At 45.2% G+C, this 12170-nt stretch overlaps 1 protein-coding gene across 3 annotated transcripts in view; it reads left to right on the forward strand.

Annotated features, from left to right (window-relative positions):
- Window positions 1-620: 620 nt before the first annotated feature.
- Window positions 621-12170, forward strand: part of mrb (mineralocorticoid receptor form B) — a 98132-nt gene continuing 86582 nt past the window's right edge. Inside the window, exons 1-2 of one of the 3 annotated variants that reach the window (XM_021617183.2) lie at window positions 621-1058; window positions 2511-4457. In XM_021617183.2, coding sequence (XP_021472858.2) covers window positions 2530-4457 — 1928 coding nt within the window. In that variant the 5' untranslated portion in view covers window positions 621-1058; window positions 2511-2529. 3 annotated transcript variants of the gene reach the window in all.

A 12170-nucleotide genomic window follows, 5' to 3' on the forward strand; every position in this document is an offset into this window, starting at 1 on the left:
AGTTCCTGCCAAGGGGGAAGATGTAACAGTCTCATTAGACCTATGCCATATATGTCAGACAGCTATTAACATATATCCGCGTCAGGGTCTGTGGGTGTTTTTGTCTAGTACTCAAACAACAAGTTGGCATACAGTTAGTATAACCCCACACCAGCCCATTATTACAGATAAATGTGCAAAATGTCAGCCTTGCAAAGCACAGTGCCATTGTGAAAGAGCAATAGTTAGATTTCAAAGTGGTAAACGATGCATACTATGCATAATATACCTGTTTTTTTTGCAACATGAATAGGCCTACTGTGTATTTTATTCATGTTGAATTTAGGCCTATTAGTAAATGTCGTATTTATAGCCCACTGCAATGTATTATTGTGTGCTACACTATATAAAAAACATTGTTTTGCTCATGAGACGTCTCCTCCAATCCAAAAAGCATTTTGAGTATTAAGTGTTAAAACGGAGAAACTCAACCATACTTCAAATGTAAAGTTACCCTATTTCCAGCGCAATAGCGTCCCTGTGCTCAGGAGCCTGCGACCGAACGCACTCCCCTCCCTCCCTCCCCTCCACTCTCCCTCTCTCGTCCCCGCCACCCCTTCAGAGTTTGTATTGCACTCGTTACAGAAGGAGGGTTCATGTGCACAGAATGACGTCGCACTGCAAGTCTGTCTGACTCCTTCGCTGTTTTTATCAGTCATTCTATCGAATGGCTAGAAAATCATAAATCTGCGGAATTATGGTCCGAATGTGAGAATACCTGATGCGTCCGATCTATATGTCTCTCTCGATCGGTGTGTCCAAGCAGCGTCTTGATGTTGAGGATTACGAGTGATATAGGCTACGCAGCCTAGCAGAGTTCTAGCCTACTGTTCTGTGCGTTGAGCTGTCAGAACTGAAACTACATGTATGGAAAGAGAAAATGCAGAAAAGCTGAAGTGGGGGATATTGTAAAGAAGAAGAAATAAGGTACAGGCTTGGTTTCGTGTCTTTATTCTCTCTTCTGGATTATTGCCGCCCAGCAACACAGCCACTTGACAAATCTGAATGTCGTAATTAAGGTAAGGGCGCAGAATGATATAGCTCGAGGTAGGTAAAATACTTGTGGTTATTATAATACTTAGATGAATATGTCAACTCCCTAAACGAAATGTAAATCACTTTAATTGTCACCTGAATTATCCCCAGGAAATCTTTAACTTTGAACTATATCCCGAGGGACCGCTCGGACAGATTGCGACCTACAGTATAGGCTATAAATACAATAAAGGCTGCTCTCTTTCTCTTTCTCTCTAAACAATAAAAATAGCCTAATAATAATAATAATAATAATTTGACTTATTTGCGCCCAGCAGGCTATTGGGACATTTATTTATTATGGAATCTAAACTTAAAATCAGTTGTTTATGACTTTTCAAAGATCAGTTAATAACAACTTGAACTTTGTCTCCAGCGACATTTCCATCAGATAATCATTCTTTACAATAAGAAATAATGGATAAGAGTACGGCTTGCTCTGCTGTCATTGCAGAACTGAGATGTCTGAAATGACCTGCCTGCTAACTATTAATGCACTTTTGAAATAGTTTTGCACACTCTTCGATCAGTTGCCATCAATGTCAAAACTGTGATGTGCATTTTGGTAGATCAGATTGCCCCCCAAAATATTGCATAGCCTTCATCTGTCGTGACAACCTGGCATGTAGCCTACCTGTTTTTGTAGTTTGTGCGTCGACAACTATCCTATCTCATAAGCGTTCTCATTTAGTATAGCCTAACCCGTAATTAGGTCACCTCATCAAAATATCAGTGTTTTTCTTTAGTCCTTCTCTTTGACAGTAGGCTAAAATATAAGTTTACCAGGGCATAAGTTTAGGAACAACAACATTACAATACGCATAATATAAAGGGCTAAATGTGATAGCATGGGTCAATATTGCGCATTGAATTATTCTAGAAAGTTGTTATATGTTTTCCAGAAGACGCTCAAAGATAGATACCATTTTCAAGTTATGTCGCAGCTATGTTGTGTTTGAAAAAACAATAGCGGATTGACAGAATCGTCGGACCAATCCGTGATGAAAGTTTATCTGACGCTGTGTCTGTCTCTATCCAATGGAAGTGCCCAAGAGGAGGAAATTAAAACTATAAAACTACGTCATGTATTTTTTTTTTAAATCAAACTGTACTGACTTGGCGATTTAACAGTACAGTTAGTGCAATTAATCCTGCAAACCAGAAGGTATCATGTCATACATCTAAAGAAATGCATTATAAGAAGTAACTTGCAATGTATGATAAGGTGTGATGGGGAATTGAGTCATAGAACGAGTATTACTCAGACATGACAACACAAATCGTTCTATGACCCCCCCCCCCCCCCTCCAGCTTCGGCAATGTGAGATTCCAGCAGCTTTTGCATGCTATGTGAATAATGCATAAAAAATACCCTACCACTTTGAATTCATATTTAAACAGCATTCATCAAATTAATGTATTCCTACAACCTGCAGGTAAATCAATGACCCAGCGATGGAGACCAAAAGATACCCAAGTTTCTTCGAAGGATCCACGGACACAGAGAAGAACAGATGGTCCCATGTCCCCAGCAGTGCCATGGACTACTGCTGCAGCGGAGCCGAGGAGGCAGACAGCCTGAACCTGAACAGCAACAGTGATGTCCTGATGGACATAGTCAATGTCAGCTGCTCCCCCAGCAGCAACACAGCCGACAGCAAGGAGAGTAACAATAACAACGAAGAGAAGAAGAAGCCAGAGCAGCAGCCTACTCTCAAACTGACCCAGAACCAACACCAGCCTTTTGTTCTCCCCCTCTTTAACAGTTCCCTCCATGGGAGGAAGCCAGAGATGATGGACTCCAAGGAGCTGTCTAAAACTGTGGCTGAGTCCATGGGCTTGTATATGAACGCGGCCAGGGAGGCCACAGACTTTGGTGGCTTCGGCCAACAGGGGGGTCATTGTAGTCCGGGGAAGATGTACCCAGCGGGAGTTTGTGGGCGCCCCTGTCTCGAGGACAGCCAGTGTGCTGCGTCCACGGGGAGCCCCAAGTTGATGTCCCCTTCTACGGGGTTCCTGAAGCAGCCTAGCTCCACCCCAGGGGATTGTTGCTCATCTGGAACCCCATCAGGGTCAGCCGTCTTGGGCTTGTCTCTGTCCTGCAGCCCCCAGGCGCCCAGCTCCATCTCCAGCCCCGGGGGCAGCAACAACCTAGTTTCGTCCACCACCAGCCCCACCTGCTTTGGGGGGCCGTTCACCTGTACGACCATCAGTAACCCCGTCAACCAGCATAACGCTGCCGGACCAGCTCTGGCCCACAACCACGTCCACAGAAGGAACTCGGCCACCTGCAGCCCGGCAGGCTCCAGCACGGTGGGGTCGCCTCCACTCACCAGCCCCCTCAATGTGATGCGCTCACCCATCTCCAGCCCACAAAGCATGAGCAGCGTGCGCTCCCCACCGTCATGCAGCACCTCTACCAACATGAGGTCATCGTCTGTCTCCAGCCCCACTGGCAGCACCAACAACATGAGGGCTTCATCGTCTATCTCCAGTCCGACCTCCGGGGGCCCCATGGCAATGTCCTCGAGCCCCAGGAACCCCTCTGGCGGTGGGGGTGGTTTTGCTGTGTCCAGCCCTGCTAGTGAACTGGGCCTGGTCCAGAATGACTCCAACAGTCCCGAGGGACGAAGAGACCAGCAGGACTTCAAGGAGTTTGAGTTCCCCAAGGTGGAGAGCGTGGACGGGGAGATGTTCAACGTAGGCCTGGACCACATGGGTATGGTGAAGTTCATCAAGAATGAACCCGACACGGACTATAGGAGCATGTGTCTGGGTAATGGTAGCAACAACACAAAGTGTAACCAGGCCACCGGCTGCCCCGGCAATGGCTCACCTTTCATCACACAGATAAAAAGTGAGCCAAACAAAGATGGCGGCGGATGCATGAATCCTCAGTGCTACACTGAGCAGCAGCAGCAACACTCTATGGGTCTCTTCCAGTCAGGTCCGTCCGAGATTACCTACTTGTCTCTGAGGGACAACATTGACGAATACAGTCTCTCTGGGATCTTGGGACCTCCGGGCACGGAGATGAATGGCAGTTACGAAGCCGGCGTGTTCCCCCACAACCTCCTGTCTAAAGTTAAACAAGAGAACAACGATGGCAGCTACTACCAAGAGAACAACAACAACGTTGTGCCCACCTCGGCCATTGTGGGTGTTAATTCAGGCGGACACTCGTTTCACTACCAGATCGGAGCACAGGGGACAATGTCTTTCTCACGGCACGACCCAAGGGATCACGGGACGAACCCCTTGTTGAATCTAATTTCGCCTGTTACCGCGTTAATGGAGTCGTGGAAATCCCGGCCCGGCATGTCGCAGGGTCCAAGAGGAGAGGGCTATCCAGGTCACGGCTGCATGCCAGACAGCATGTCAAGGTAAGAAAGAAATCCATGTATGGACAAAAACAAACTGCATTGTGGGTACTGTAGTGTTGCTGCACAACTCCAGCACAGTACGAGCGGCTGGCTGGCTCAGAAATGTTTGTTACTTTCAATATAGAAAAGTTGAAGCAGAAAACAAACAGCATTGTGGGATTGTAGTGCTGCTGCACAACTCCAGTACAGTAAGAGTGCTGGCTCAGAAACTGTTATTACTTTAGACTTGTTACTTTATGTTACTTTAGACTTGTTATAAGACATGATGGATTGTCCACAGCATCTGCACAAAGCACACCCAGTGGTATAATCCAAGGGCTCTCATGTGCAGAGAGATGCTCCCTGCTATGTAGCTTTTGGGTGGAACTGAGTCTGTTTACTACAGTGTGACAGGATGAATGAAGGGGACAATGTGTCTGACTTAAAGACCATGTTGCTAAGGACTGAGAGGTTAAAGAAGGGCGTTTGCTCCGAGTTGGGGACTACCAAAATACTAATAACAACAAGGTTTGGGAAAGGGAAAAGTAGCGGGATGTTGGCTTGGCTGGGAGAACAGGAACTAAGGGATGGGGTCCAGCATGAGATAGCAACATCGCAACATACAGTAGAAAATAGGGCCAGGGCAGCAGTGTAACAGAGGCTAAAGTTTGTTCTCTTATCAGAGCTATGTGTATGGACAAAAACAACATTTATTGTACTGTTATTGAGAGGTCCTGAAGGGACCTTGTGTAATGCAAATATATTTTTAGGAGCCTGGGCTGGCCATTATGTGGCGACGTCATAAATTATTATGAATGATTGATCACATGCTTTTGTTGCCAGATGTAGGAAACAAACAGTTGCCTTGCAGGGCAGAGCCCCGGCCACCAAACAAAAACAAACATGCAGAAAAACGGTTTGTTTTGCACAGGCAAATATGGCAACGTCTAACTTTGACACAGTTGTTGTTCGGACAGTTTATCTGATGTCCCAGTTGAGTGTGAAGCTAAATACAGCATTGTGATATTAAGATCCAGGATGAATAAAACAAAAGTATCACAGCTATGAAACCAACCAGGAAATTGGGAAAAAATGATCCAACTTTGTTGCAATTTCAGTATGTGAAGGAGTCACATAAGGAATTCCTTCCTTGCAGAAGGAGTTTGTTTACAGTTCATTTAAAGATGTGAAGATATGATTATGGCTCTGGTATTTGGAGAGTTTGGGAGTTGTTTTGGGTGTGATATATTTCTTCATTTTTGTTCATTTCACAGAGGGGATGTTTATTAATGGTGGTGTAAACCACCGTGCCTCCATGTTAGCACTCCCTTACGTTGTAGAAAATATTTTGGAAGTTTTAGAAATGCATTTATTCATGTCTACATTCATTTTGCCACATGTATTATATGACAGACACCATAATGCATAATCTTAAATTATATTATGTGAGATAAACATAAAAAATTAAAAAACTACATCATCTATTTTCCTTTAGTATATATTTTTTTAGCTTACTAATGTTACTTTCCCCACTATAGCAAAAGATAATCCAATAACATTTAATTGAAATACTGTAGAATTCCATTCATTCCTATGGAGGACTGCTCCTACTGGGGGAAGTGCCAATATGGCCGACCAGTGACTTCAAAGCCTCTCAATGGCCAATACATAGCATCAGCAATCCAGGGTTTGTATACATCATTGGTCGTAACTAATGATTTCTCTCTCTCCCCAACCACTTTATTTGAACGCACTCACAAACAGATCTACAACAATTATCCAGTCTCACTCAAAATAGCACCAATAGCATCATCAGGCTGGTTAAAAATGGGGCAATGGTCATGTCAGCCTTTGTCCTGAGGCTGTTATGTTGGTCCAGGAGGTTAGTCCCTGTCCCATTGACCTCCTATCGATAGGCCATGCTACAATTCATCCAGTTGTTCTGGCTGTCTGATCAGGGCTATTCTTGTCATACTTGGCTATGGAATGGTCAGTCCACTTTTGGCATTCAGGATGTACAGTAGAGTATGTGACAGGGGGTTAGGGCATGTATTCAAAAAGTGTTTTTAGAGTAGGAGTGCTGATCTAGGGTCAGGTTGTAAAATGTCCATAAAATGTTATTCATTATGTACTAAAAGTCGTAAGTGATCTTAGATCGGCACTCCTAATCTAAAGACTCTTTGTGAATATGGGGCCAGAGACTTAGTTGAGATCAGGTGGGAATGAGTTAGATTTACATGCCATTCTGTCAGTTCGATGGTTATATGCAAACTCATGTCATTGACTGTAACAACCCCCCCCAAAAAAACTATTTTCTACTGCCCTTTATGACCTAAATACTTGACTCTGCTTGTATAACCCTCTCTAACCCCCTCTTTCAAGATATCTGGCCTGGTTTGACTTGACCCCCCCCCCCCCCCCCCCCACACACACACACACACACACACACTGATTTGAATAACGCTGGCTCATGATTAACAGAAATCAATTTCTCTTTCAACAGTGAGAATGATTATCCCTAGGGTACGAGCAGCAAATGAACTCAATGGTTTTTCCTAAACGGTTGGCCCGCCCCTGGCTTCATTGTGTTTTAAATCAATACTGGACACAGAGGAATAGCCGGATGTTTGATTGGCAGAGAGGGAGCTGATGTCTATGTGCAGTGGAGGTACTAAACGTGTGTTTGTCTTTGCACACGTGTATTGGTGTGTGTGTGTGTGTGTGTGTATGTATGTGTGCGTGTGTGCCAGCTGCGCTGCCTACAGTATCTGTGGGTTTCTGTGGGATAACAAGGCAGCAAGTTCCTGCCAAATGATCTGGCCGTTACCTTGGAGACAACCTGTCTTCTTCCCCTATGGTGGGAGCCAGATCTTCAAGTGATGTTGACGGGATCACTGCCACCCTAGGCCTAATGAGATACAGCTTAGCCCCCTAATGTCAGGCAGGATGACAGTCAGAGGTGGGGCCTGGCCTGGCCGTATGGCAGAGACCCAGATACAGACACAGCACTGGAACTGCCCCTCTCTATAAAACTATACACTTGGCTCCTCACAGGAGAGGTTCAGTCAAACACGCACTGGGGAAGACTAGCCAGAGTCCTGCTGTTCTCAGGGAAAGAACACTTCATTCCATCTACACATAGCTCATCACAAGAGGAGGGGTTCAATCAAAACTGCACTGTGGAAGACCCATATCCCTGTGGTTCAGAAATATTGCTTTATTTAGTTATATTCCTGTGCTGAGGTTGCTTGTTTTTATGTGATTAATCAAAGTTACTCAGTAAACAATGTAAATGGTACCTATTAATTACATTTTATTAGGGTGTTTACAATCGTTCCAAGTAGCCAAGCGTTGCCGCAGTGTGAGTTGGATTGACTTCCTGCCAGGATCACATAACCCCAAAAAGTCCAATTGCAGGAATTCTATGGTCCAGTTCAGCTCTGGGTGGGTTAGTATTGTTCCCAGGCCAGTATTTCATCAGGAGAAAGTTACATAACCGTTAAAAACCAGCAAGAAACTGGAACTTCCTTTGATCAACTGAAGCCTTGAATGGCAGGGAGGGAGGGAGGGAGGGAGGGAGGGAGGGAGGGAGGGAGGGAGGGAGGGAGGGAGGGAGGGAGGGAGGGAGGGAGGGAGAAAGAAAGAAAGATTGAAACAGAGAGACAGAGTGAGAGAGGGAGAGAATATCAAGAGAGTGAGAGAGAGCAAGAGAGAGAGAAAATCGAGAGACTGCTAGGTCGAAGTAGAGAGAGAAATCCCTGTGCAGTTAGTATTTTTTTCAGGCTTCACTTTGGTTTCCTCTGTATATGGGGTAATGTTTTTAATTAAAAATGACTGTTCGTCGGAGGAGTCTGGATTACTCAGAGCGAAAGCGTTTTAACTTTAATTCACAAGAGCAAAAAAAAAAAAAGAGAGAAAAAGAATCTCCTTGGCCCAGAAATATTTTCAGTCAGAGCCTAGTTTGCTTCAGTGCTTTGGGAGAAACAGGTGGCCAGCTGTATGCGGTGCAGAGATTGACATTTTGAACGCAGAGGATTTCCCCTGCTGTATTTAAATAAGATTATATTTGACTGTATGTTTTGTAGGGAATTACTGTTTAAAGCTTGTAGGGGACCCTACAGTCCCATGTACAATACAGTACAATACAGTACTACTTCAAAGTCTATGTAAAAGCTTAAAATCTTATTTTCAGTCTAGTTTCCTTACCTCCTCAATTGAGATATACACAGCCATGATCAAATGATAAATTATCTGAACAAAACATATTACTATAAAATGACCTAGTTTTGGGTGCTGGATTATTTGTGTGCTCATTCCCTAAATCTCCAGATCTCTTGTCACCCTATTTAGAGAGTGCCCTGTTAAGCATTGACTGGGACTATGCTACAGTGTGTTGACATTTCTAGAGTTTTGTTTAAAACTCTTGAGACGCCATCCTAAATGACGAGCTACTTACAGGATAAATGCTGTCAAGCACCATTAAGTCATGGAAATGGTGTGAGTGTTTAAATCAATGTGGCCAGGGACCAAATTAAGATACAACCCAAAAGGCCCAGTACACTTGTAAGGTACCTGGTGTCTGGGTCTAGATCAGTACCACAAACATGCAAATACAAAAATAAAACATATTTCTCTATCATCCTCCCACTAAATGTTATGCTTATGGATAAAAGAGAGTATCGATTTAAAGTGACGCCAATGTTTATTTTTTGCACCTACTACATCTAGTCATTGTACTTCTATGGCACCAGCCTGGAGAAGAGGAGTAGAATCGAGTCAGGCGGAGGAGAGGAAGTGCTGGTTAAAAGAGAACGCTTTGCCTCTGGACCTGGGCCAAGTCCCAATGTTCTACTGGCAGGATGAAAGGGCAGACTCCTGAGAGAACGCTAATAGCCCTTTAATTGTATGTTCTTCTACTAAATTAATGAGTAGCATTGATTTGATTAATTCAGACGCGGCTGGATACTAATATCTAATTAAATCCACGTCCTCGTGGTGTGGTTCGGTGCGGCTGGCCCCAGTGCATTGTGGGTTGTGAGGCTGTGAGGGACGTTAGTTGCTCGTTTGGGATGTGAATGTGAGACAGGGGTGTTGGGGGTCATGTCCAAGGTGTCTTTCCCTGCCCTAGCAAGGAAGGTGTTCCTTGAGGAGGTAAAGACATTGAAGCCTGGGTCTTTGCTAATTCCACGTTGTCACATGAGAACTACTGTATGTCGCGTCCTCACCTTTGTGTTTGTGTATGTGACTTACACACACACACTATTTTATGTTGAGTGCGGTATAATGCTGGATAAAAGAGGACTTATTAAACGACAGAGCTAACAGATGGGAAGTTAGTCATAGACTGGAGATATCACAGGGGTGATAAACACCAGTCATTATTATCACTACAAGAGAGAGAAATGTGCTCAAAAATAATTACTTGAAGCTGTGGACTAAAATAAAATAATTATTACAATCTTATTGTCTTATGAAATAAATGTTGTATTATGACATTCAAAGACTGCCTTAGTTAAAAACACTGAACATGATTCTCTTCATTAAAAGATGAGAGGAAAAAGGAAGGATATGACCTAATTAATTGATACTTATACAGCGGTAACTACTAGTTTCCTACCTCCCCGTCTTTCTCTGTTGCTGCAACTTCCCTCTCCCTCACTCTCTGACTGTACATTCCTCTCTCCCTTCCCCCCATTTTCTCTCTTGTTCACTCTCTGACTGTACCTCCCTCCCTCCCTCCCTTCTCCTCTCTTTCTCTCCCTCTTACTGTACCTTCCTCCCTCCCTGTACCTTCCTCCCTCCCTCCCTCCCTCCCTCCTTTCTCCTCTCTTTCTCTCCCTCTTACTGTACCTTCCTCCCTCCCGGTACCTTCCTCCCTCCCTCCTTCCCTCCTTTCTCCTCTCTCTCTCTCCCTCTGACTGTACATTCCTCTCTCCCTTCCCCCTTTTCTCTCTCGTTCACTCTCTGACTGTACCTCCCTCCCTCCCTTCTCCTCTCTTTCTCTCCCTCTTACTGTACCTTCCCCCCTCCCTGTACCTTCCTCCCTCCCTCCTTTCTCCTCTCTTTCTCTCCCTCTTACTGTACCTTCCTCCCTCCCTGTACCTTCCTCCCTCCCTCCCTCCTTTCTCCTCTCTTTCTCTCCCTCTTACTGTACCTTCTTCCCTCCCTGTACCTTCCTCCCTCCCTCCTTCCCTCCTTTCTCCTCTCTCTCTCTCCCTCTGACTGTACATTCCTCTCTCCCTTCCCCCCCTTTTCTCTCTCGTTCACTCTCTGACTGTACCTCCCTCCCTCCCTTCTCCTCTCTTTCTCTCCCTCTTACTGTACCTTCCTCCCTCCCTATACCTTCCTCCCTCCCTCCTTTCTCCTCTCTTTCTCTCCCTCTTACTGTACCTTCCTCCCTCCCTCCTTTCTCCTCTCTCTCTCTCCCTCTGACTGTACATTCCTCTCTCCCTTCCCCCCCTTTCTCTCTCGTTCACTCTCTGACTGTACCTCCCTCCCTCCCTTCTCCTCTCTTTCTCTCCCTCTTACTGTACATTCCTCCCTCCCTGTACCTCCCTCCCTCCCTCCTTTCTCCTCTCTTTCTCTCCCTCTTACTGTACCTTCCTCCCTCCCTCCTTTCTCCTCTCTCTCTCTCTCCCTCTGACTGTACATTCCTCTCTCCCTTCCCCCCCTTTTCTCTCTCGTTCACTCTGACTGTCCCTCCCTCCCTCCTTTCTCCTCTCTTTCTCTCCCTCTTACTGTACCTTCCTCCCTCCCTGTACCTCCCTCCCTGTACCTCCCTCCCTCCTTTCTCCTCTTTCTCTCCCTCTTACTGTACCTTCCTCCCTCCCTGTACCTTCCTCCCTCCCTCCTTTCTCCTCTCTCTCTCTCCCTCTTACTTTACCTTCCTCCCTCCCTGTACCTCCCTCCCTCCCTCCTTTCTCCTCTCTCTCTCTCCCTCTTACTGTACCTTCCTCCCTCCCTCCTTTCCCCTCTCTCCCTCACTGTCCTGTCCTCCCTCCCTGTACCTTCCTCCCTCCCTCCTTTCCCCTCTCTCCCTGACTGTACCTTTCTCCTTCTCCTTCCCTGCTGGGATCAGAATGCCTGTCCTCATTTCAACCTCTTCTTGAAACAGGGTTTGATGAAACTTGCCCAAATTTCTAGGGTGGGCCGTACTGGGCACAGTGTGTGTGTGTGTGTGTGTGTGTGTGTGTGTGTGTGTGTGTGTGTGTGTGTGTGTGTGTGTGTGTGTGCTCAGACATTATTACCTATCGCTGACATACAGAGGCTTGTCCCTGTCCGTCATTGAGCTCTTTTACATACTGTATGAAGAGAATGTAACTGTATACTTCCTACCACTGCAACACAAAGCATGAGATTATTGTGGCGAATGCCCTGGTTTCTATCAATAAAAGCTGTGTGAAATGAATGAGAATAGTGTCAGGCCTAGTTGATGAAAGAGTTATCAAGACACTGAGGCTCCTATCATTAATATAGACGACTGTTTATGAGCTTCCACAGTGCCCCTTTAAGTTTATTCTTCATTGTTGGTGTAGGCTATGATTCATAACAGCAGAATTCGATTGTACGATTTTGATATTACGATAAGTTAATTGTGTCCAGATGGATTTTAAGTTAGAAAATGTTTGATTTCTATCGGTTTGATGGACAAGGACATAATTCACATTCATCCGAGCTATAAAAAGCAATGTGATCCATAGTACATTTAGTTTAGTTTTCTTTGAGTGAGATCCA

The sequence above is a fragment of the Oncorhynchus mykiss genome, chromosome 10 (assembly GCF_013265735.2).
Source record: "Oncorhynchus mykiss isolate Arlee chromosome 10, USDA_OmykA_1.1, whole genome shotgun sequence".
NCBI classification, from domain to species: domain Eukaryota; kingdom Metazoa; phylum Chordata; class Actinopteri; order Salmoniformes; family Salmonidae; genus Oncorhynchus; species Oncorhynchus mykiss.